Raw genomic sequence first — 20,975 nt, 5'->3', positions numbered from 1 at the left:
TTTTTTTTTAGGTTAAAAGTTTTTAAAATTGAAATGAGGCAAATGAAATAATTAATGAATTATAGGGTAAATAATAAAAAATTTAATACTAAAAACATTTACTGTTATTTGTCTTTTGTGTGAAAGTATGTTCATTTTTTCATCTGGTTAGATTTTATCTTCAGGTGCTATGATTGTTTTATTTTAAATTTTGTATTAAAATAACATATGAATAAAACAAAATAACATTACTATAGGTACAAAATATTTGGACATTTTTCTCTTTCGGATCTTTGATAGAATTTAAAGAAAATTAATAGACATAGAGCATGGCACATACATGCTGAAACCTTATATTTCTTTTGAATGTCATCATGAGAATTTTAGTTCATCCCTCTTTTTATAATGAAATTTAAATTATACAAAAGTTCTTTAAATTAAATGGCTTTTCTTACTTGTCTTTGGCTAAAATCTGTTACTAATTGTCTATGGTTTAGTTGTTACTATTTTCTAAATAGCTAAGCAAAATAATGTGCTTGTTTCATTGGTGCACTTACAAAGCATTTGTTCAACGTATCTTGAACCTATTTTTTCAGAAACTATACTAAATCCTACTTTGGTTAACTTAATTTTTTACCGTCTAAATTATTAAGTGTTGTTGGTAGCTAAGTCCACTTAATTTTGGTGATAAATCAATGCATTAATTAATATGCCATGTGACTTATAGTGTATGTTTATTATTTATGACAGTGAGCTTTGGAATTGAGTTTGACATTTAGGAGTTGGAGACAAGTGTCTCATAACAAGGTATGTTTATATTGCGTAAGGTGAAACCATATTTTTATATGCGGCATTTAGTTTCGGGTTTTTTTTTTCTTCAACAAATGAATTGTTAGAATGTAACAACATATGTTACTTTCTGTTTACTTTTACTATCGATATGTCCATTCTAAACATTATATTTTCATAGATGGATAACGAAAATATCGAAGATGCTAATTTAGAAGATAGAACGAACGTCATACATGACTTAGAAATTCAAGTACATCAAGTCACTTCTACTGTCATATATCAACCTGAACCAATACAAATCTTAACTCGTGTCAGGGAAGAGTTAGAAAAAAGACAACATATTTGTATCACATCTCTTTCATATGTTACAGTCCATGCATTGTGTACTTTGGAATTATTATCACAATATAGGCCTAGGCAAATTAATGACAAAAACTTGGAAAGAGAAAACAGGCGTACTCAGTTAATGATACAATTATTGAAGTCTGACAAATGTCGAGATGTCATACGTATGAGCCCTGAAGCATTTCAACTGTTGTGTCAAAAGTTAAGAGAAACTGGTAGAGTAAAGGATTCAACTCGATCTACGGTTGAAGAGCAAGTAGCTAAATTCCTACAATATTATAGGGCACAATGTGAAAACTAGAACCATGTCTTTCTTCTTTCACCGCTCAGGGGAGACAATTAGTCGCCACTTTCACAACGTCCTACATGCTATTCTATCGTTAGAGAAAGACTTCTTCAAGCAACCGTCTAGTGAGGATGTTTGATAAACCCATATTTCATGAGTTCTTTTGTGCCTAATTTGAGTGGTTTATACAATCCTTCACCTACTTATTCACATTAAATGCATGGTTTTACTTTTCCTTCCTTATTATGTGATGTAAATGAAAAACATGTTTCCTAAGCTTTAAAATTAATTAATTTAATTACCTTTATTTCCATTCGATGCCGCGATTAGTGTGTTGAGTAGTTTCAGATTTTCTAAGGCAGAATGACTTAAAGAATGGAAAAGGAAACATACTAAAATGGAAGGAGAAAGCAAAACGGAGCTTTAAGGAAACTGGTATCCACGCAATGGCATGGATGACGCGATCGCGTGCCAAGCACGAATCAGCAGTGACGCGGCCGCATGACTGATGCGACCGCGCGCCTTAAGCAGAACGCACATGACGCGGTCGCATGACTGACGCGACCGCGTGGCAAGGAAAAGCTCCGAATGACGCGACCGCGTGACCCACGCGGACGCGTGACAGAGGCCACGTATCAGAATTTACAGAATACGCCCCCAGCGAATTCTGAAGCCCTTTTTGGCCCAGATCCAAGTACAGACAACATAGACCAGAGGTTATAAAGTGTGGGAATGCATCCATTCAGAGAGAGCTCGCATATTTTACTTTTCAATGATTTAGATTTAGTTGAGAGGGAGATCTTCTCTCTCTCTCTTAGGATTTAGGATTTCTTCTTGTTTTAAGAGTGACTCTCAATCCAGGTTTTATATTTCTTTGTTTTAAACTTCCCTTTTACTTTATTTATTTATTCCAGTATCTGAGTTGGCTGTTTACCTTTATAATTGGATTTATGAATTTCTCCCATGTTACAGACTGTTATTCGAATTAATGATAATTGAGGTATTTTCAGTTTATGATTGTTCTCTTTAATTTAAGTTACCATTGCTTCCCATCCAAGGATATTTTTATTATTCCAGCAATTTTACTTTTTCCCCTTTTGGTCCTGGTTAAGAATTCAGTAACTCAACAGTTATTAAACTCAACATAATTGATAATTATTATCTTGCTAATTGAGCTGAACTTAAGTAATCCCAACCTTTTCTTAGGAAATAAATAGGATTCAAAGGTCAATTTAATTAGTCCCTTGACTTTCCTGTGCCCTAGTACAGGTTGATCAAGTGGAGTTTAGATTCAACTTTCATTATAGTTGAGAGAGATAACTACGTTGGACCTCCAACTTCTCTTACCTTGCCAAAAGTCTGCTTTACAGTATTTATTTATTCTAATTGCCATTTACTTTACTTGTCATTCAATTACTTGCTTCTCAACTTCTAAACCCCGATTACAACCTTTATAGCCAATAATAAGAACATACTTCCTCGCAGTTCCTTGAGAAGACGACCCGAGGTTTGAATACTCGGTTAATAATTTCTAAAGGGGTTTGTTACTTGTGACACCCAACACGTTTGTACGAAGGGATTTTTGTCGGTTTAGAGACTATTTTTACAACGCAACTGTTTCTATGAATCTCTTTACTGGTAAAAATCCCGACGTCAATGTTCCTTATGAAATACTTCATAATAGTCGATTCTAATCCATTTTTCAAGGTACTAAATCTTTTGATTTACTTGGTGAATTTTATGTAATTGTCAACGAAATAATGATAAAACTATTATGTTAATATGTCAATATACTTTCTAAAAAAGGATTGCATTGGAGCCATAGATGGTACTCATAGTCGTGTGAAGGTACCAAGGATGGAAGCCCCTCGTTTTCGCGGAAGAAAAGATCACACCCTATACAAAATGTATTAGCTGCCTGTGGGTTTGATATGAAATTCACTTATGTGTTGTCTGGTTGGGAAGGAACTGCCTCTGACTCGAGAATTTTGAAAGATGCTCTAAGTAGGGAATATCCACTTTGAATCTCCTAAGGTTTGTAATAGTGTAATTTATAAAATTGTCTACATAAATTCAAATTCATAGACACAGTATGTTATACTTTAATTTGTGTATGCAACTGTTGTAGGAAAATTTTATCTAGACGATGTTGGATTTATGTTAAAGCCTGGGATACTTACACCATATATAGGTATTCAGTATCATCTAAAAGAGTATTCAGTATGTGAGCTCCAAAATCCAAAAGAACTATTCAAAAGATGTTTCGGAGTTCTAAAGAAAAGATTCCCAATTATAGCTGGCGATACAGAACCTTATTATTCATTTGAAACTATGAGAGACATTTTTTTGGCATGTTGTATATTGCATAACTTTTTTATGGGTGTCGATGTTGATCAATCTATAATTGATGCAGTTAACCGAGAATTGCTACAAAAATGCAACATAGATAGATCACAATCAAATCAACAATGTGATGAGGAATATAGATATACAGCAATGCTACGAGATAATATTGCAGCTGAAATGTGGAATGTGTATCAAACTTTATGAGTGATGATATGTTTCATATATATATATATATATATATATATATATATATATATATATATATATATATTTTACATTCAGAATTGTTTAATTAGATTTTTTTAAGGGATTTTTTTACAGGTTAAATAATGCCAAATAAAGAAAATAAAACAACAGAAGCTAATCAACCTTCTAAAGACAACTTAAGATGGTCTGATGAGATGGATGAAGTTCTGCTGAATGCATTAGTAGAAGAAGCATTGAAAGGTAATAGACACGATGGCTCGTGGACAACTGAAGCATATGCCAATGTTGTGAAGACTTTGAGTATAGCAATAGATCCACACATAACAAAGAATCACATTAAGAATAGAATGAAGACATTGAAAGATCATTTTGCTGAGGCATATGACTTATTTCATCACTTAAGTGAATTTGCGTGGAATCCTGTTATTAGACAGTTTGAAGCTGAAGAAGAAGTGTGGCAATACTTTATTAAGGTATCTTATACTTTTTTATTACTTATACGAATGACCAAGTTAGTCACAAAATAATTTTAACATTTCTTTATGCAGGAGAAACCACATGCAAAAAAATGGAAGAAAATGCAAATTAAGCATTATGATACTTTGAAGTTGTTTGGAGCTGATAGAGCTACCGGTAAAGGGGCTGCTACTTCACGAGAAAGAATTCAACAACTTGATAGAGATCCCATTGATTTGAATGACTCATTTGAAAATATTAGATTTTCTGACATAGATATTAATATGGGACATGATACCCCAACATTTTCTGCTAATTTAGATTCACCAAGTGCTCCTCATAGTCAGCCAAATCAATTAGGTGGGACTTCAACGTCAAGAGGAACAAAGCATAAGTCTCCTATGAATGATTTTTTGGAGGCACAATATGAGAAAGTTGTTTTGGGAATTACTACCATGGCCGATGCTGTTGACAAACCCCGATTTGACGGTTTGTTTTGCATTGAATTTAGAACATTTTGATAACCTTTTGTCACATTTAGCCTAAGAATTAGCATGGTTTTGTTATCTCTTCCATAATTGTGCTTAAGTGTGAAAACATGCTTTTTAAGCCTGTTTCTGTCTGATTCCATAAGATGCCTTGATGTGTTTGCTAGTAACCTCAGGTTGAAATAGGCTAGGCATGGATCAGAGGAAGCAAGGAAGGAAGCATACAAGTGGAGAGAAGCATAAAAAGTCAAAGAAGCAAAGTCAGTCATGCACGCGCACGCGCACAAGGCGCTCGCGCGCACATTGCAGAATCGACCAGGGACGCGCACGCGTACCATGCGCGCACGCGCCGATGATGGCACATGACCTCATTAATGCAACACGTGCCTGGCGATTTGAGAGGTTTTCTGAACCCATTTTGGCGCCAAATTGCTAAGGGAAAGGAATAAAAGGATGAAGGATTAAGGAGAAGGATAATTGATCACTCTAGATGTTAGTTACCAATTAGTTTTAGTTTTAGCTTTGTAGTTAGTTTCTAGAGAGAGAAGCTCTCTCTTCCCTCTAGGATTAGGATTAGGTTTAGGTTAATCTCTCTTCTTAGATCTAGGTTTAACTCATGCTTTGATTCACTTTTCATTCACCAATTCCTAATCTTCTCCTCTTCCTCTTTCTAGATGTGTTCTTTAATAATTGTAATTCTCCATTTTTGTTTTGGATATATTGTTGTTCCTTTGTTTTCCTTCAATAATGCAATTTGAGGTAATTCATGATAATTGTGATCTCCTTGATTGTTGTTGTTAATTCTTTACATTCAATTGTAGTTAGAATTCATTCTTGTTGTGATTGACTATACTTTTCTTTTGTGCCTTCCAAGTGTTTGATGAAATGCTTGGTTGGATTTTAGTGTAGATTTTGTTCCTCTTGGCCTAGGTAGAGTAATTAGTGACTCTTGAGTTATCTAATTCCTTTGATTGATTGATAATTAGAAGTTGCTAATTGATTTGAATGCCTCTAAAACTAGCCATTCCTTAGGAGTTGATTAGGACTTGAGGAATCAAATTGATTCATCCACTTGACTTTCCTTTATTTAGTAAGGGTTAACTAAGTGGTAGCAATGAACAATTCTCATCACAATTGAGAAGGATAACTAGGATAGGACTTCTAGTTCTCACACCTTGTCAAGAGCCCTTTTTTTATAGTTGTTAGTTTATTTTCATTGTCATTTACTTTTCATGCTTCTTATCCAAAACCCCAAAATAACTCATAACCAATAACAAGACACTTCATTGTAAGTCCTAGGGAGAACGACCCGAGGTTTGAATACTTCGGTTTATAGAATTTAGGGGTTTGTACTTGTGACAAACAAATTTTTGTATGAAAGGATTAGTGATTGGTTTAGAAACTATACTTGCAACGAGAATTCATTTGTGAAATTCTAAACCGTCAAAAATCCAATTCGTCAAAATGGCGCCGTTGCCGGGGATTTGCAATGGTGTTGCGTTATTGGTTATTGTACATATGTGAATATTGTGAATAGGTTTATCTTTTGTTGTTTCTTAATTTTTGTTAGTTTTATTTTGTTCTCTCATCATGAATTCTCACCACTTTGGCTTTGAGTTTGGTTCTAAGTGTGTTGTAGGAAATGTGGACTTTAATGGCAACATGTACCATGGATGGAACCAACAAAGATGGGAAGAGCCTCAAGGAATTGATCACTCCTATTGGCAACAACCTCTGGATACTTATAGGTATAATTTCCATCCTAATGCATGCCAACTTAGCGGCTATGATGATTCTTTTTGTGACACTCAACAACCACCATCATATGCCTATGAATCTCATCCTCAACATGAACCTCAACCATTCTCACAAGCCTTTCATCACCAAGCACCACCCTATGATCCATATCCATCATATGACCAATCATCCATACCATATTTTTATGGCCATTATGAGCAAGAACCTCTAGAATCACCACAACCATATCAAGATTACTCCCAAGAACCACCTCAATACTCACCATCTCCATACCTTTACCAAGAAGAACCACCTTCCTACTATGAACCCTCTCTCCAAAATAATGAACCTTCCTATTCACCCCAAGCCCCAATAGACGATCCTCTCACTTTGTTACTCCAAGGACAAGAAGCCATGAAGCGGGATACACTTGAGTTTGTGACCAATTTGACCAAGGTGGTGCACACTTTAGCCCACCAATGCTTGAATACTCAAGGTACTTCCGTGACCACATGTGAAAAGTCAAAAGAAGAGCAAAGCATGAAGGAGAAATTGGAAAATTCGGTGGAAAAGGAGGAGTCAAATTTTGTGTTGGAACAATTGGAGAAGCCTATAATCATTGAAGAAAGGGGAGAAGTGGTTGAAGATCTCGGAGATGTTGAAAGTCCATGGGAATGTAGCATCATGGAGAACTCTTCCAAGAAGCTTGATATTGATGTTGAGGAGGGCGCGCAATCTCCAAGACATATCATCGTTGGAAACTTGGAAGCGGTTTATCAAGAAATGGATTTAATCATGGATGAATTTCTCTCTACAACGGGATCCCCTCCCATTGGATATAGAGTTGAAATTATAGAGGAGTATGCACAACCTCACAAGGAAGATGAGAAGGGCATGGTGTATATTGAAATTGAAGAATATGAAGAGGTTGATCAAGAGATGACCTCGTTCATCAATGAATTTCTATCCAAAATTGAATCGCCTCTCATTAAACAAGATGAAGTTCTTGAAGATAACACCAAGCCACGTAACAAAGAGGATGAGGTTGAAAGTGAAGAAATTTGTCAAGAGGTGGAAATATACAAAGAAGAGCACAAGGAAGTAGACCTTGCATGGTCTAAGTGTGGGGAAACCTCTCTCCCCAAAGTACCATCCAACACAACTTTCAAGTGGGTAAAATTCTTATCCATAAGCTTTACTTTCTCGCTTGAATATGGTTTGATTGAAACGGATGGACAACTTAGAGTCCTTTGTGGAATTAAAAGCAAGAATGAGTTGTGTAGTGGTTGCAAGTTAGGAATTAGGCTCATTAAGGTCAAAGCTTCAAGGTATAGGGATGATGTTGGGACAAGAATTACTTTATATGGATCTAGGAGGAAGCATTGGTGGAGTAAAGAGAATTCTATGTGCCAATCACCTTTATGTCAACCGCTCATCCGACAAAACCATGAAACTCAACTAACGGATGGGTGTGAAGACAAGATATGGGATCCCGGTTCGCTATGTGAAGACCAACTATGGGGACTCATATCTTGGGTTGAACTTTGCCCAAGCTCGACGAAAATGGTTGGAAATTCTGTCAACCAATTGAGAAGCAAGGATCCTTGGAAATTCAAGGATGAGTACAAACATAAGCCACCATGACAATAAGCATCTCAAAATGTCCAACTTAAGGACTTAAACTAAAAGTGCTAGGTGGGAGACACCCCACCATGGTAAACTCTTTCCATTCCCTTTTAAATTTGCCTAATAAGTGATTTGAGTTACCATTGTAGGTAGATGTTTCATACAAATTTGTTTGTACAATTTAATTGTTAGCTTAGTCACATGCATGTTGTGTTTAGTAGTAGATGAATAATATCGAACATTGCATTTTTTGTAAATTCTATGATGGTTGAGTGAATAAGAGTTGTGAACACTAAGGGGAGCACCCAGCAAGTTTTTCTTCCAAAAAAAAAAGAAGATAAAAAAAAATAAAAAAAATAAAAAAAAAAACAGAGAGAGAGAGATGAAGAAATGGGCATGGACGCGCGCGCGCAACGTGCGCGTACGCGTCCTGACGTCCATACACCACAAGCCACATTCCAGAGAGTTGGGCCTCTCCTGGGCCAGCGTTGTGCCTCCAGCCCAACTCATTCCACGCTGACGCGCGCTACGTGCGTACGCGCACATACAGCTATGGGGAACTACACGCGTACGCGCACCTGCCGCGTCCGCGTCGATTCGCTGATGCAACTTCTGGGCCAATATCCAGAGAGTTGCGCTAAATCTGGGCCAACTTTAAGCCCCCAGCTCAACTCACCTCGCGCGGACGCGCACAAGCCGCGTGCGCGCATATATACCAAAAGCAGGAAAAGACGCGAGCGCACGCATCGCGCTTGTGCGTCCTACGATAAACTGTCAATACACGCGGATGCGCACATGCCGCGTGCGCGTAGGTCTAGTAGCGCAACCTTCAGGCCATCTTCCAGAGAGTTAGGCCTGATCTGGGCCAACTCTAAGCCCCTGGCCCAACTCCATGCCCGCGTGTGCGCACGGTACACGCACGCGTCCCTTCCTCTTTCTGCTCATCCCCGCTTAAGCGCGTTGTACGCGCACGCGTCGGGACAACATTCTATCCATGGGCGCGGACGCGCAAGGTGCGCGCACGCGCCAATTCAAAAATCGGGATAACCCTAGCTCGCGAGGCACACTGCGCAGTCGCGCAACCCCTCCCTCCAACGTTCCATTTTCTTCTTCCCCCATCCTTCACCTTCCTCCCCTCCCGACTGACCTCCGGCGAGCGCTCCGTCACCCCCGCCGCCGCCATCACTGCTCGCCTTCCCCTCCTTCTTTCCCCCCTCTTCTCTCACCACCACCCGTTCTCCCTCTCTTTCTCACTCCTCTCTTCCTCCTCTCGGCCAACCTTCCACCGCGCCACCATCCTCGACGCCGCGCCGTCTTCACCGCCGGCGACTCGCCTTCCCTCATCACTCCATCTCTCTCTCACCCGTCCATTAGGCTCAGTCTCGCACGCCTCCGAACGCCACCGGCGACTCTCCTTCACCGCCCTGCCGCTACCGCCACCACCCACGGCGGCCAGCCTCACTGATTCTGCTGCTTCCGTTCCGACCCCAATCCCCTTTCTCATTTTTTATTATTCGGCCCAGCTCCCAGGTTCCTGCTCCATTTCTGCTATCTCTGTTTCTATTTTCCCTTTCTCATTTTTTTGTTAATTCTTAGAATTGCATGATTAGTTAGAATTGGAATGTTGTATGTTAGGATTAGTTAGAAATACTTGCGGTTAGGTAGCTAGGACTGGATAGAGGATTCTAGGCCTGCTAAGTGCTCCGTATGTGCTTACTTGCTGTTTGTCTGTTTGCATGTTGTATGCTGGTTTTGGACTGCTTTTTATGCACTTCTTGTTGCCTGAATGCTGTACCACTGCTGCTGTGCTTAATTGAGGCTGCTTTCTTACTGTTTGTGCTATTCTGCTATCCGGGAACGTCCAATTTTAAGCCGGAATGCTGCCCGATTTTCAAGGATATTAGTTTCATTTTGATTTTTATTTCAGTTTTGGGCAAATTTCCGTCCCCTTTTGACTTCCCGGATTTGCACAATCATCGTGAACATGAACCGCAATTTCTCGTTCAATTGAGCCTATATATCATCATCTCACTAATCCACTTTTCTAACTCACTAATTTCTTTCACCATTTTACTTACACTCACTTTTAACCCTCTTTAACAATTCTTTCATGAATATGATGATATTAGTGCCTTTTGCATATGAGGTGTTACCTTTAATGCGCATTACGGTTTTGGTTCAGTCACTTATGCTTACTTGTTCACTTTTACATATTCAGTGCAACATCCTGATTGCTCTTTGATAATGATATCCTGAACATGTCTTCTTTGTTACATGCTTAATGTTTTATATATTCTATCACATTTTTTCAGGATGTCGGATAAAGGCAAAGCCGTAGCCACCGCCTCCAAGAAGAGAAAACACTCTACCCCCTCCATTCCTTCCATCTACAAGAACTATGCTAGGAACCCATTGCAGGACGAGGATAAAGAGAATCAGCAGTTGCCTTCTACCAATCCTGGCAAATTCCCCAATCTCTACTGTGAGCTTCGGTTCTCTAGATATCAAACCACGAAGCTGAATATTGAGAAGAAGTTGCTCCTACCTAATGATGTGAGACGGAGCATTAATGGTTGGATCCTTGAGTTAGGTATTGATTTTGTTGACCGGGACTTGGGTGACATCAATATATCTTGGGTGAAGGAATTTTACTGCAACTTCTTCCGTCCGACCTTGGATTCAGTTCAGGTGAGGGGTAGAGAGATTCTGCTCATCGAGGCCGCCATTGGGGAGGCACTACATTGCCGGCACATTCCACATGACCAGTGTGCCCATCATCAGGATGAGATAGCCATCCATACCATGACTTTTGATTATGAGGCGCTTCGGCGCGTGATTGGGATACCGGAGGCTTCTTGGGTTATGGATGCGGGCAACACCAAGCCAAAGGGGATGTTGTTCAATCATTTGACTAGGGAGGCCAAGACTTGGCAGATGATCTTCGCCCACTACGTCCTGCCTACCACCCACTTTTCTGAGGTCCCCATGGAGATGCTTCTGCTGATCGGGTGTGTTATGGAAGGGAAGGATGTCTCCTTCCCTAGACTTATCCGACAGTGCATGTGGCGGGCGCATATTCGTGGCCTACTTCCGTTTCCTACACTGGTCACGAGTATGGCAGCCCTGGCTGATGTCCCGTGGTTGGATGATGATGTGCGACCACCACCAGCTGATGCCGATGACAGGGAGATTACTATCCCCTGGGGTGTTTGGGTGCACGAGAAGCCACCTGCTAGCCGCCGCTCTCGGGCTAGGGCTGCCATAGGGACACCTTCACCACCAGCCCCTGCAGCTGGCCCATCATCTTCTACAGCCGCAGCTCCTCCACCATCTACAGACCCTCCAGCAGCACCTGAGCCTACCTATCTCCTGGTCCAGCGTCTCTTCCGGTTCTTGGAGCGAGAGCGACACCATGTCAGACGCCGTTTGGATCGGATGGACTAGGCACTTATCTCTCTAGGCGCCGAGCTACCTCCGCTTCCCGATTCTCCGGCCTCCGATGAGCAGGATCATCAGGAGGAGGACGCGGAGGCACCAGCTCAGCAGGATGCCCCTGACACTACAGCGCCAGCACACATGGAGGCACCACCTCAGACACAGGAGACTCAGCCGGTCCCACGGCCACAGACAGAGCCAGAGCCTATCGTTGTGCCTCCCACTGATCCTCCGGTTTAGCATCGAGGACGATGCTTGCTTTTAAGTGTGGGGAGGGCACCGGTAGCATTATTTGGGAACCGGTGAACTTTTTCGGCCTAGTTATCTCATTTTGCACATTTTTGTATATATTTTGATGCATTTCTAGTTTGCTTTGGATACTTTTATTGCTTATTTTGGATTTTAGATATTTTGATGCTTTTGGATATTTTTAGATATTTTGGATGATAGATTCCATATTTTAGTTTGATTTTTTTTTCTTTATACATTTTTGCATATCTCCTTTTGTATATTCTCCTTTTAGTTTGTGGTTGTGATTAGAAATCATGTTTTAAGTAAAACTTAGTCACCCTTTTTGCATAAGAAATTGGTTTTGGGTGAAAAAGAAAAGGGTGAACTAAGAAAATTTTTGAACTTTTCAATCACAACAATGCTTAGTCAAACATTGAGATTTTTCAAGAAGTTTAAATATAGGGCATTAACCCAATTGATTGAAAGAAAATTTTTGAAACTTGCTTGAATTTCATACCTTGTGAAGCATGTATTGAATTGAGAACACAAGCTTGTGAGACTTGAGCCTATTGATGTGGTTACATTTTATAACCACTTATTTTCCATTCTTGTGTGAAATTGTTCTCTTTCCATGATTGTGATCCTTAATTTGCTTGATTCTATATATCCGTTTATTTCTTGTGTTTGTGCATTTATATGATTGAGGCCAATATTTCATTTGCCACTTACCCAAATAGCCAACCTTTTACTCTCCATTGTTAGCCAATTTTGAGCCTATGCTTAACCAACTCATTCTTATTTTAGCTCATTACAAGCCCAAGGCGGAAAACCAATGAAAGGTCCTTGTTTGGATCTTTGATTAGCCTAGGCTAGTGAGAGTGTGTACTGTTCAAGTTGGTGAGGCTTGGGAACATTGGATGGGATAAAAAGGGGCAATACACTTTTATATTTAGGAATTGGGCACATATTCATGTATTAATCAAATGTAGGGACCTTATGCATTGATGTTCTTGTATTTAGTTTGAAAGAAAGAAAGAAAAAAAAATATATGATGAAAAGAAAAACAAAAAAAAAAGAAAAAAAATATAAATAAATATAAAAGGGGACAAAATGCCCAAGGTGAAGTCAATAAAAAGGAATCAATGCATAGGTGTTGTGAATCAAATAAAAGAAAAAAAAATGCATGAGTATGTAAGAAAAAGTGAAGAATGGGTAGTTAGAATAGCTCGCATTTGTATAGGTCATTGAATAGGTTAGGTGGGAAAGTCTATGCTAATCAAAGACTCAAATCCTAGTCCACTTGACCATAAATGATCCTACCTTGACCCTAACCCCGTTACAACCTAAATGAAAGACCTCATGATGAATGTATGCACGCATTGAATAAGTGTTGATTGTTAGAAGAAAATCAAATTTTGGAAAACATGACTAGAAGAGGATTGAGTGAATTAACCCTTAAACACTTGAGTGAATAGAGCGGATACACATCCGGTGAGGGTTCAAAAGCTCAATCACATGTATTCACCTATATTACCTATATTCTTGCAAGTTTGAACTCTTTCTAACAATTCAATACAATTGTGGTTTGGACTTGGTCCTTATTACTTAGCTTTTGTACTTACACATGCTCTCTTGGGAATTGATTTGTTTGAACTAAGCATTTCCAATTGCTTTAGATAGTTGCATTTAGATAAGACTCATATAGTTTAATTGCATTCAATAAATGCCATACCCCTTAGTTCCTTCTTATTTTAGCATGAGGACATGCTAAGGCTTAAGTGTGGGGAGGTTGACAAACCCCGATTTGACGGTTTGCTTTGCATTGAATTTAGAACATTTTGATAACCTTTTGTCATATTTAGCCTAAGAATTAGCATGGTTTTGTTATCTCTTCCATAATTGTGCTTAAGTGTGAAAACATGCTTTTTAAGCCTGTTTCTGTCTGATTCCATAAGATGCCTTGATGTGTTTGCTAGTAACCTCAGGTTGAAATAGGCTAGGCATGGATCAGAGGAAGCAAGGAAGGAAGCATACAAGTGGAGAGAAGCATAAAAAGTCAAAGAAGCAAAGTCAGTCATGCACGCGCACGCGCACAAGGCGCTCGCGCGCACATTGCAGAATCGACCAGGGACACGCACGCGTACCATGCGCGCACGCGCCGATGATGGCACATGACCTCATTAATGCAACACGTGCCTGGCGATTTGAGAGGTTTTCTGAACCCATTTTGGCGCCAAATTGCTAAGGGAAAGGAATAAAAGGATGAAGGATTAAGGAGAAGGATAATTGATCACTCTAGATGTTAGTTACCAATTAGTTTTAGTTTTAGCTTTGTAGTTAGTTTCTAGAGAGAGAAGCTCTCTCTTCCCTCTAGGATTAGGATTAGGTTTAGGTTAATCTCTCTTCTTAGATCTAGGTTTAACTCATGCTTTGATTCACTTTTCATTCACCAATTCCTAATCTTCTCCTCTTCCTCTTTCTAGATGTGTTCTTTAATAATTGTAATTCTCCATTTTTGTTTTGGATATATTGTTATTCCTTTGTTTTCCTTCAATAATGCAATTTGAGGTAATTCATGATAATTGTGATCTCCTTGATTGTTGTTGTTAATTCTTTACATTCAATTGTAGTTAGAATTCATTCTTGTTGTGATTGACTATACTTTTCTTTTGTGCCTTCCAAGTGTTTGATGAAATGCTTGGTTGGATTTTAGTGTAGATTTTGTTCCTCTTGGCCTAGGTAGAGTAATTAGTGACTCTTGAGTTATCTAATTCCTTTGATTGATTGATAATTAGAAGTTGCTAATTGATTTGAATGCCTCTAAAACTAGCCATTCCTTAGGAGTTGATTAGGACTTGAGGAATCAAATTGATTCATCCACTTGACTTTCCTTTATTTAGTAAGGGTTAACTAAGTGGTAGCAATGAACAATTCTCATCACAATTGAGAAGGATAACTAGGATAGGACTTCTAGTTCTCACACCTTGTCAAGAGCCCTTTTTTTATAGTTGTTAGTTTATTTTCATTGTCATTTACTTTTCATGCTTCTTATCCAAAACCCCAAAATAACTCATAACCAATAACAAGACACTTCATTGTAAGTCCTAGGGAGAACGATCCGAGGTTTGAATGCTTCGGTTTATAGAATTTAGGGGTTTGTACTTGTGACAAACAAATTTTTGTATGAAAGGATTAGTATTGGTTTAGAAACTATACTTGCAACGAGAATTCATTTGTGAAATTCTAAACCGTCAAAAATCCAATTCGTCAAGCTGTCAAAGAGGGTAGTTATCTGTCTAGCAAGCTACATGACGTGGCTCAGAGGCAGGTTGAATCAGTTGAGAGACAAGCTTCTGTGGCTGAGAGGCAAGTTTCAGTTGCCGAAAAACAAGACTCATTAATTGAAAGACAAGTTGCAATTGCTGAAAAAGGGTTGGCTATTATGCAACAAAGTAGGCCCTACCTTTACAGCGAATCAGATGTATGGGATATGTTGACTGAATTGGGTCTGATAGGTTCAGCTCGGATGTAGTGTTATAAGTTTTTATATGAAAATGAGCAGAATCTTCAAGGGTGCTACAGTTGATGCTAAGGAGGATATTTCTCCAAGGCAAGTCGTTTATGAAGAATCGAACAGAATAATCCAAGAAGCAAATTCCCTTAATGATGATAGTCACAAGTCTAGCTCTCTTGGTGATGAACTTGCATCCGCAAGTGAATTCTCTGAGATCGAAGAATCTTCCCCAAGTGAATATGAAGATGATGCAGAGGTAGATTTCTCTCAACCTCCAATCTATGACTCAAGTGATGAGGAAGACACAGAAGACTTTGACCAGGACACAGATACGATTGAAGATCTATGCAAAGAAGTGGAGGAATTCACAGAAGAGCACAAGGAAATGGAACTTGCAGAACCACCAAAAACACCTATCCCAAAGCCATTACCACCTAATACAAGCTTCAAGTGGGTACAATCCTTAACTTATAATTTTACTTATTCACTTGAATATGGTTTGCTTGAAACAGATGGCTAGCTTAGAGCTCTCTGCAGCTTTAAGAGTAAGAGGGAAATGGCTCGTACTCAGAGCTGGTGCACAAGGTTCAATAAGGTTCCACGCTTCACCTCAAAGTACACAGATTGGTATCGTGCTCAATTGCATGGATCACGGAGAACGTTTGGTCACCACGGTGAGATTCTACTTTTTAAACCGCCCGAATGGGAACATGTAGATCAAGACAGAGGCGGATTTAAAAGCAAGGCTTGGAATCCTGGAGTTTATTCTGATATTTGTCATCCCGGGAGCCTAACAATCTGTTTGAAGCTGCTCAGAAGCTTCACATGCCTAGTTTGGGACCCTGGAGGCTATTGGCATTCCAAACACTGGTGGAGATTTTTGGATGAATTTAAACATAAACCACCATAACAGGATACTCCTCCAATGTCCAACTTAAGGACTTTAACTAAAAGTGCTAGGTGGGAGACAACCCACCAAAGTATGGTCGCTTCTTTTTCAATTTATTTCTTGTTAATTGCTTTCATTTTTCCTTTTTCATTTTAATAATTAAACCTGGAATCATGCATAGCATTCATGTTAATCATTGCATTCTGCATATATATATAAAAAAAAGAGGGTGCACGACGCGACCGCATGCCCCATGCGATCGCGTCATACTGCGAAAAACACCACCCGCGCGACCGCGTGACCCACGCGGCTGCGTGACCCACGCGGCCACGTGATATATATATATCGGCGTAAGGATCCAACGAACAGAAAGTTAGGCTGGAATCGTGCGGCCCTTGTGCATTTTGCACAAATTGGCCCACGCGATCGCATGCCGCATGCGATCGCGTCACCTGCACAATATCAATCCCACGCGACTGCGTGAGCGACGCAATCGCGTCGCATAGATTGTACATCACCCCAAAAGGAGACAGAGAGTTGCGCTAAAATGGCGCTGGAGTCGTGCGTTTAGCACGAATTCCAGCGACGCGATCGCGCGACCCACGCGATCGCGTCACCCCTCTTTCCTCCCTCTCATGCGATCGCGCGACCCACGCGATCGCGTCACTCCCATTTTCACCTCAACCACGCGACCGCGTGCCCCACGCGGCCGCGTGGATTCGAAAATATAACCCCCCAGCCCGCGAACCCTATCAGTCGCGCAGCCCCCCCACCCCCAACCCTCTGCTCCCTCTCTGCTTCTTCTTCCTCCAGCCACCACCCTGCTGCCACCGCGCCCCCACCCAGACACCGCCGCCGCAACCCCCTCCCCTCCCTTCTTCCTCTCTCCTCCCCTCTCCACCACTACCAACCGCGACCACCGTCCACCACCGCCGGCCATCCAGCCGCGCCCCCTCTCTCCGCCACCCACCCGCAGCCCCCCCTTCTTCTATCACTCACGCTAAACCCTCTCCGCCACTTTCCCCCTCAGCCGCCACCGCGACGCCGTTCCGGCCACCGCGCCGGACGCCGCCGCCGCCACCTTCTTCCCCGTTCCACCCCTCCCGCCTACCAGGTTTCGCAAAAACGCAACCCCTTTTATCCGTTCGTCATTTTTTTTGTAATTTTTTCCGTTTCTGTTCATAATTAGGATAGATAGATATGCATGTTGTAGTGGAATTTTTAGGTTATTAGGTAGCTTAGGCTGTGGTTAGTGGATCTAGGTCTGTTTACTTGCACTGTTCCTGTTTATGTTTTATCATAACTGCAATTCTGCTGTTCCTGTGACCTCGTTCATATGCTGTGCTTTCTTGCAATTGCTGCTTGTTACTCTAAATTTTCCTGTTTCTATTCATTACTGGTAACTGCAGCAAGTTTTTAATTCATATGAACTGCTATGATTGCTGTTTATTTTCCGGGACAATCCAATTTTAGCCGGAATGCTACCCAAATTGTTTTAAAAAAATTGTTTTCTTTCATGTTCTGGTTTGGCATTTCTGAACTCTGTTTTACTCTGCTTTACCCGAACCATTTCATGAATGCTATGGCAGACTTTCTTATCCTCTTTGATTTCCTGGTTCATAAACTGCATTTGTGATTAACTGATTCCAATTTGTGCTTTCTTTATTTCTATTCGAATCAGCATCACCCTGTTTTCCTTGTTCGATTATGAGTACTTCTATTCTTACCTGTGAATCCTTGTTATATGGAATTTTTCTATGCCACTTACTTTAACCCGCACTTTACTAACTCACTAACTTTAATTTACTAATTTCTTTTTCAAATTCTACCCATACTAACCCTTTTAATCTATTTTCTGATTATTTTCACTTTCCTCTAACTTTCTAACCATGGCATATTGATTATTTTTCCATTTAACATAAATTCAATCATATTTCATATACTCATTTTCCTTATTTTACTTCTCCTTTGCCGCTTTGAGTTTCCTTTGTTTAATTGCCTATTTGCTTTCCTATTTTATCCATATCCTGGTTTTCTGTTTTTCAGGATGTCTGCCTCACAGAGGAAAGGCAAAAGCAAGGCTACTGGCAAGCGCAAGCGAGGATATTCCTCCCAGTCCATCATTGCTCTAATGCATGATTCTTCATGGCGGGAGAAGAACTTCACACAGCAGGAGAAAGCTGACCAGCTGCTCCCTGCAAATGATCCTATCAAATTTGCAAACCGGTACTGTGAATTGAGGTACCCAACTTTTGCAAACTCCAGAAATCTATACCTGGAACGAAGTCTGAAGATTCCAGAAGCCCTTCAGCAGTACACCGCTGAGCAAATCAAGCAATGGGGCTGGTTCTTTCTGGAGAGAACATTGACAGAGGTCAATTCCTCTTGGGTCCGGGAATTCTACTGCAACTACTACCTCACCACCCTAGATGCAGTGAACCTGAGAGGAAAACAAATTCTGGTCACTGAGGAGGCCTTAGAGGACATTCTCCGGCTCCCAGCCAAGTCCGATCAGCCTGATGGTTATTAAAAGGCTGAGGAGGACATGCGTCAGATGCAGTTTGATTGGGATGCTGTAAAGGCACGGATAGCTCTCAACCCGACAGTCCCTTGGGAGATGGGTCAGGACACCACCATGCCTAGAGGGATCAAGAGAGCGTACTTAAACGATGAGGCTCGGTTATGGCATCAGATCTTGAGTAATTATGTGATGCCGAGTACTCACGAGACGGAGATCCCGGCTGCTATGATCACCCTCCTTTGGTGTGTGCTGGAGGGTAAGGACCTTTATCTGCCACGTTTCATTCGGCACTATATGGCCAGGGTCCACGTCCGAGGCACCCTCCCTTTTCCATATCTGGTTACACAGCTTGGCTGTCGAGCTGACGTGCCATGGGAGGATGCCGATGAGAGACCACCAGCGACGGATTGCAGGAAGATCATTCCGCGCAGCCGGAACTTCTTAGCCCTGGGCCACAGACCACCACCATTCACTGCTACTGATGAGTCAGCCCCACCATCTGCTGGACCCTCTTCCTCCACTGCTGCTCCACCTACCCCTACTACCACCACTGCACCTCCACCTGCCACAGAGCCCGTCTATCATCTGGTGCACCGCTTGTTCCGACGAATTGACCAGATGGAGCGTCGCAACAAGCGGCGCTATGAGCACCTAAAGCTGATGATACGATCCGGTGACATTCCTTCCGAGCCCGACACACCGTCCGAGGCATCTGAGGAGGAGGCGGATGCGCCCGAGGCAGAGACCCATCCCCAGGAGGCAGCACCAGTCGCACCACAGGCAGCGGTCCCACATCAGATTGAGGCTGCGGATCTTGAGATTCCGATCCAGTCAGCACCGCCTCCACAGCAGCCAGACCCTCAGCCCATCACCACTGAGACTCCAGCTACCATCCCTCCCAGTGATGACACTCCTTCACACCAGGCTTGATTGAGCATCGGAGACGATGCTTCCTTTTAAGTGTGGGGAGGTCGTCATCTCTGGCGTTTATTTTGGTGAACCACTACATACTTTTTCTTTTATTTTGGATATTTTTTCTGTATTTCTCTTTTTACTGTTATTTTCTGAGTACTTATACATTGCTTTTATGTATTTTTACTCTATTTTCTGCATTTTGCATCTTTAGTTCATATTTTAGCCATTTAGTTTATTTTAGTTATTTAGTTTAGTTTGCAATTCTGATTTATTAAGTGGATTAATTAGTATAGTTTACCCTTTTTAGCATAAGATAGTATAATTTAAAATTGAAAAATATAAAAAGGAAGTAAGCTAGGAAATTGAACATATCAGATTTAAATCCACAAACCTTATATATAGCATTACATGATGTAGTTAAGCTGACAACATTTCATCAAGGAAGAACATTAAAACTTTAAAAGTTACCCTAAATAATTTTTTTATGAGAATAATGGGAATTTTTAACTAAACCTGTATACAATATATAAATGATATATGATGCTTGAGTTAGAGAACACACAGCCTGTGAGTCTTGAGCTTAATTGTATGGTTGTATTCAAACCATAATTTCATTTCTGTGTGTTTCATTTCTTTTTATTCTGATGTTCTTTACTTTGCTTTAATCTATATGTCCAATTATAGAATATAGAATAGATACATACCAGGAGAATGATTGAGGCCATCATTTGATTTCAGCTCACTTACCCCAAATTAGCCTACCTTTTACATCACCCTTGTTAGCCCCCTTGAGCCTTTTAAAACCCCTTTATTCTATCTAGCCAAATTACTAGCCTTAAGCAGAAAAACAAAAGAAAATTCCAAGTGAATCCTTGGTTAGCTTAAGATAGAAAATCATGAATAGAGTTAAATGTGGGAAACCTTTTAGGAACATGGATGATAGAAACAAAAGGTAGAAAATTTAAAAGGAATAAAATAAATTTGGGAAGCATGCTCATGAGAAAATCTAAGTGATTCAATTACCATGTGCATTAAAAAAAATTTCAGCATTTAATAAAAGGGGATACAAAAGAAATTCCCGAATGCAAAATAAAAACAATGCACATGGGATAAAAATAAAAAGTGAAACATGAGCATGTAACAATAAGTGGGATAATATGGGAGAATGGGTAAAGAAGTTTATCTTGCTAAATATGTATGTTAGGTGA

General features: G+C 40.4%; 2 protein-coding genes across 2 annotated transcripts; both read left to right on the top strand.

The window, feature by feature from the left end:
- The first annotated feature begins 3,058 nt into the window (after window positions 1-3,058).
- On the top strand, window positions 3,059-3,952 carry LOC140179290 (uncharacterized). Its single transcript, XM_072218005.1, has 3 exons — window positions 3,059-3,109; window positions 3,209-3,272; window positions 3,531-3,952. Exons 1-3 carry the CDS (start codon window positions 3,059-3,061, stop codon window positions 3,950-3,952), a joined length of 537 nt encoding a protein of 178 aa, XP_072074106.1.
- Window positions 3,953-4,077: 125 nt separating this feature from the next.
- LOC112748740 (uncharacterized protein At2g29880-like) lies at window positions 4,078-5,044 on the top strand. The gene is made up of 3 exons (XM_025796984.1): window positions 4,078-4,428; window positions 4,504-4,900; window positions 5,022-5,044. The coding sequence occupies exons 1-3, from the start codon at window positions 4,078-4,080 to the stop codon at window positions 5,042-5,044; spliced, it is 771 nt and encodes a 256-aa protein (XP_025652769.1).
- The last annotated feature ends 15,931 nt before the right edge of the window (window positions 5,045-20,975 follow it).

Source organism: Arachis hypogaea, chromosome 15 (assembly GCF_003086295.3).
Source record: "Arachis hypogaea cultivar Tifrunner chromosome 15, arahy.Tifrunner.gnm2.J5K5, whole genome shotgun sequence".
NCBI lineage: Eukaryota > Viridiplantae > Streptophyta > Magnoliopsida > Fabales > Fabaceae > Arachis > Arachis hypogaea.
The sequence above is the reverse complement of the archived record's forward strand: the minus strand, read 5'-3'. Positions and strand labels throughout refer to the sequence as shown.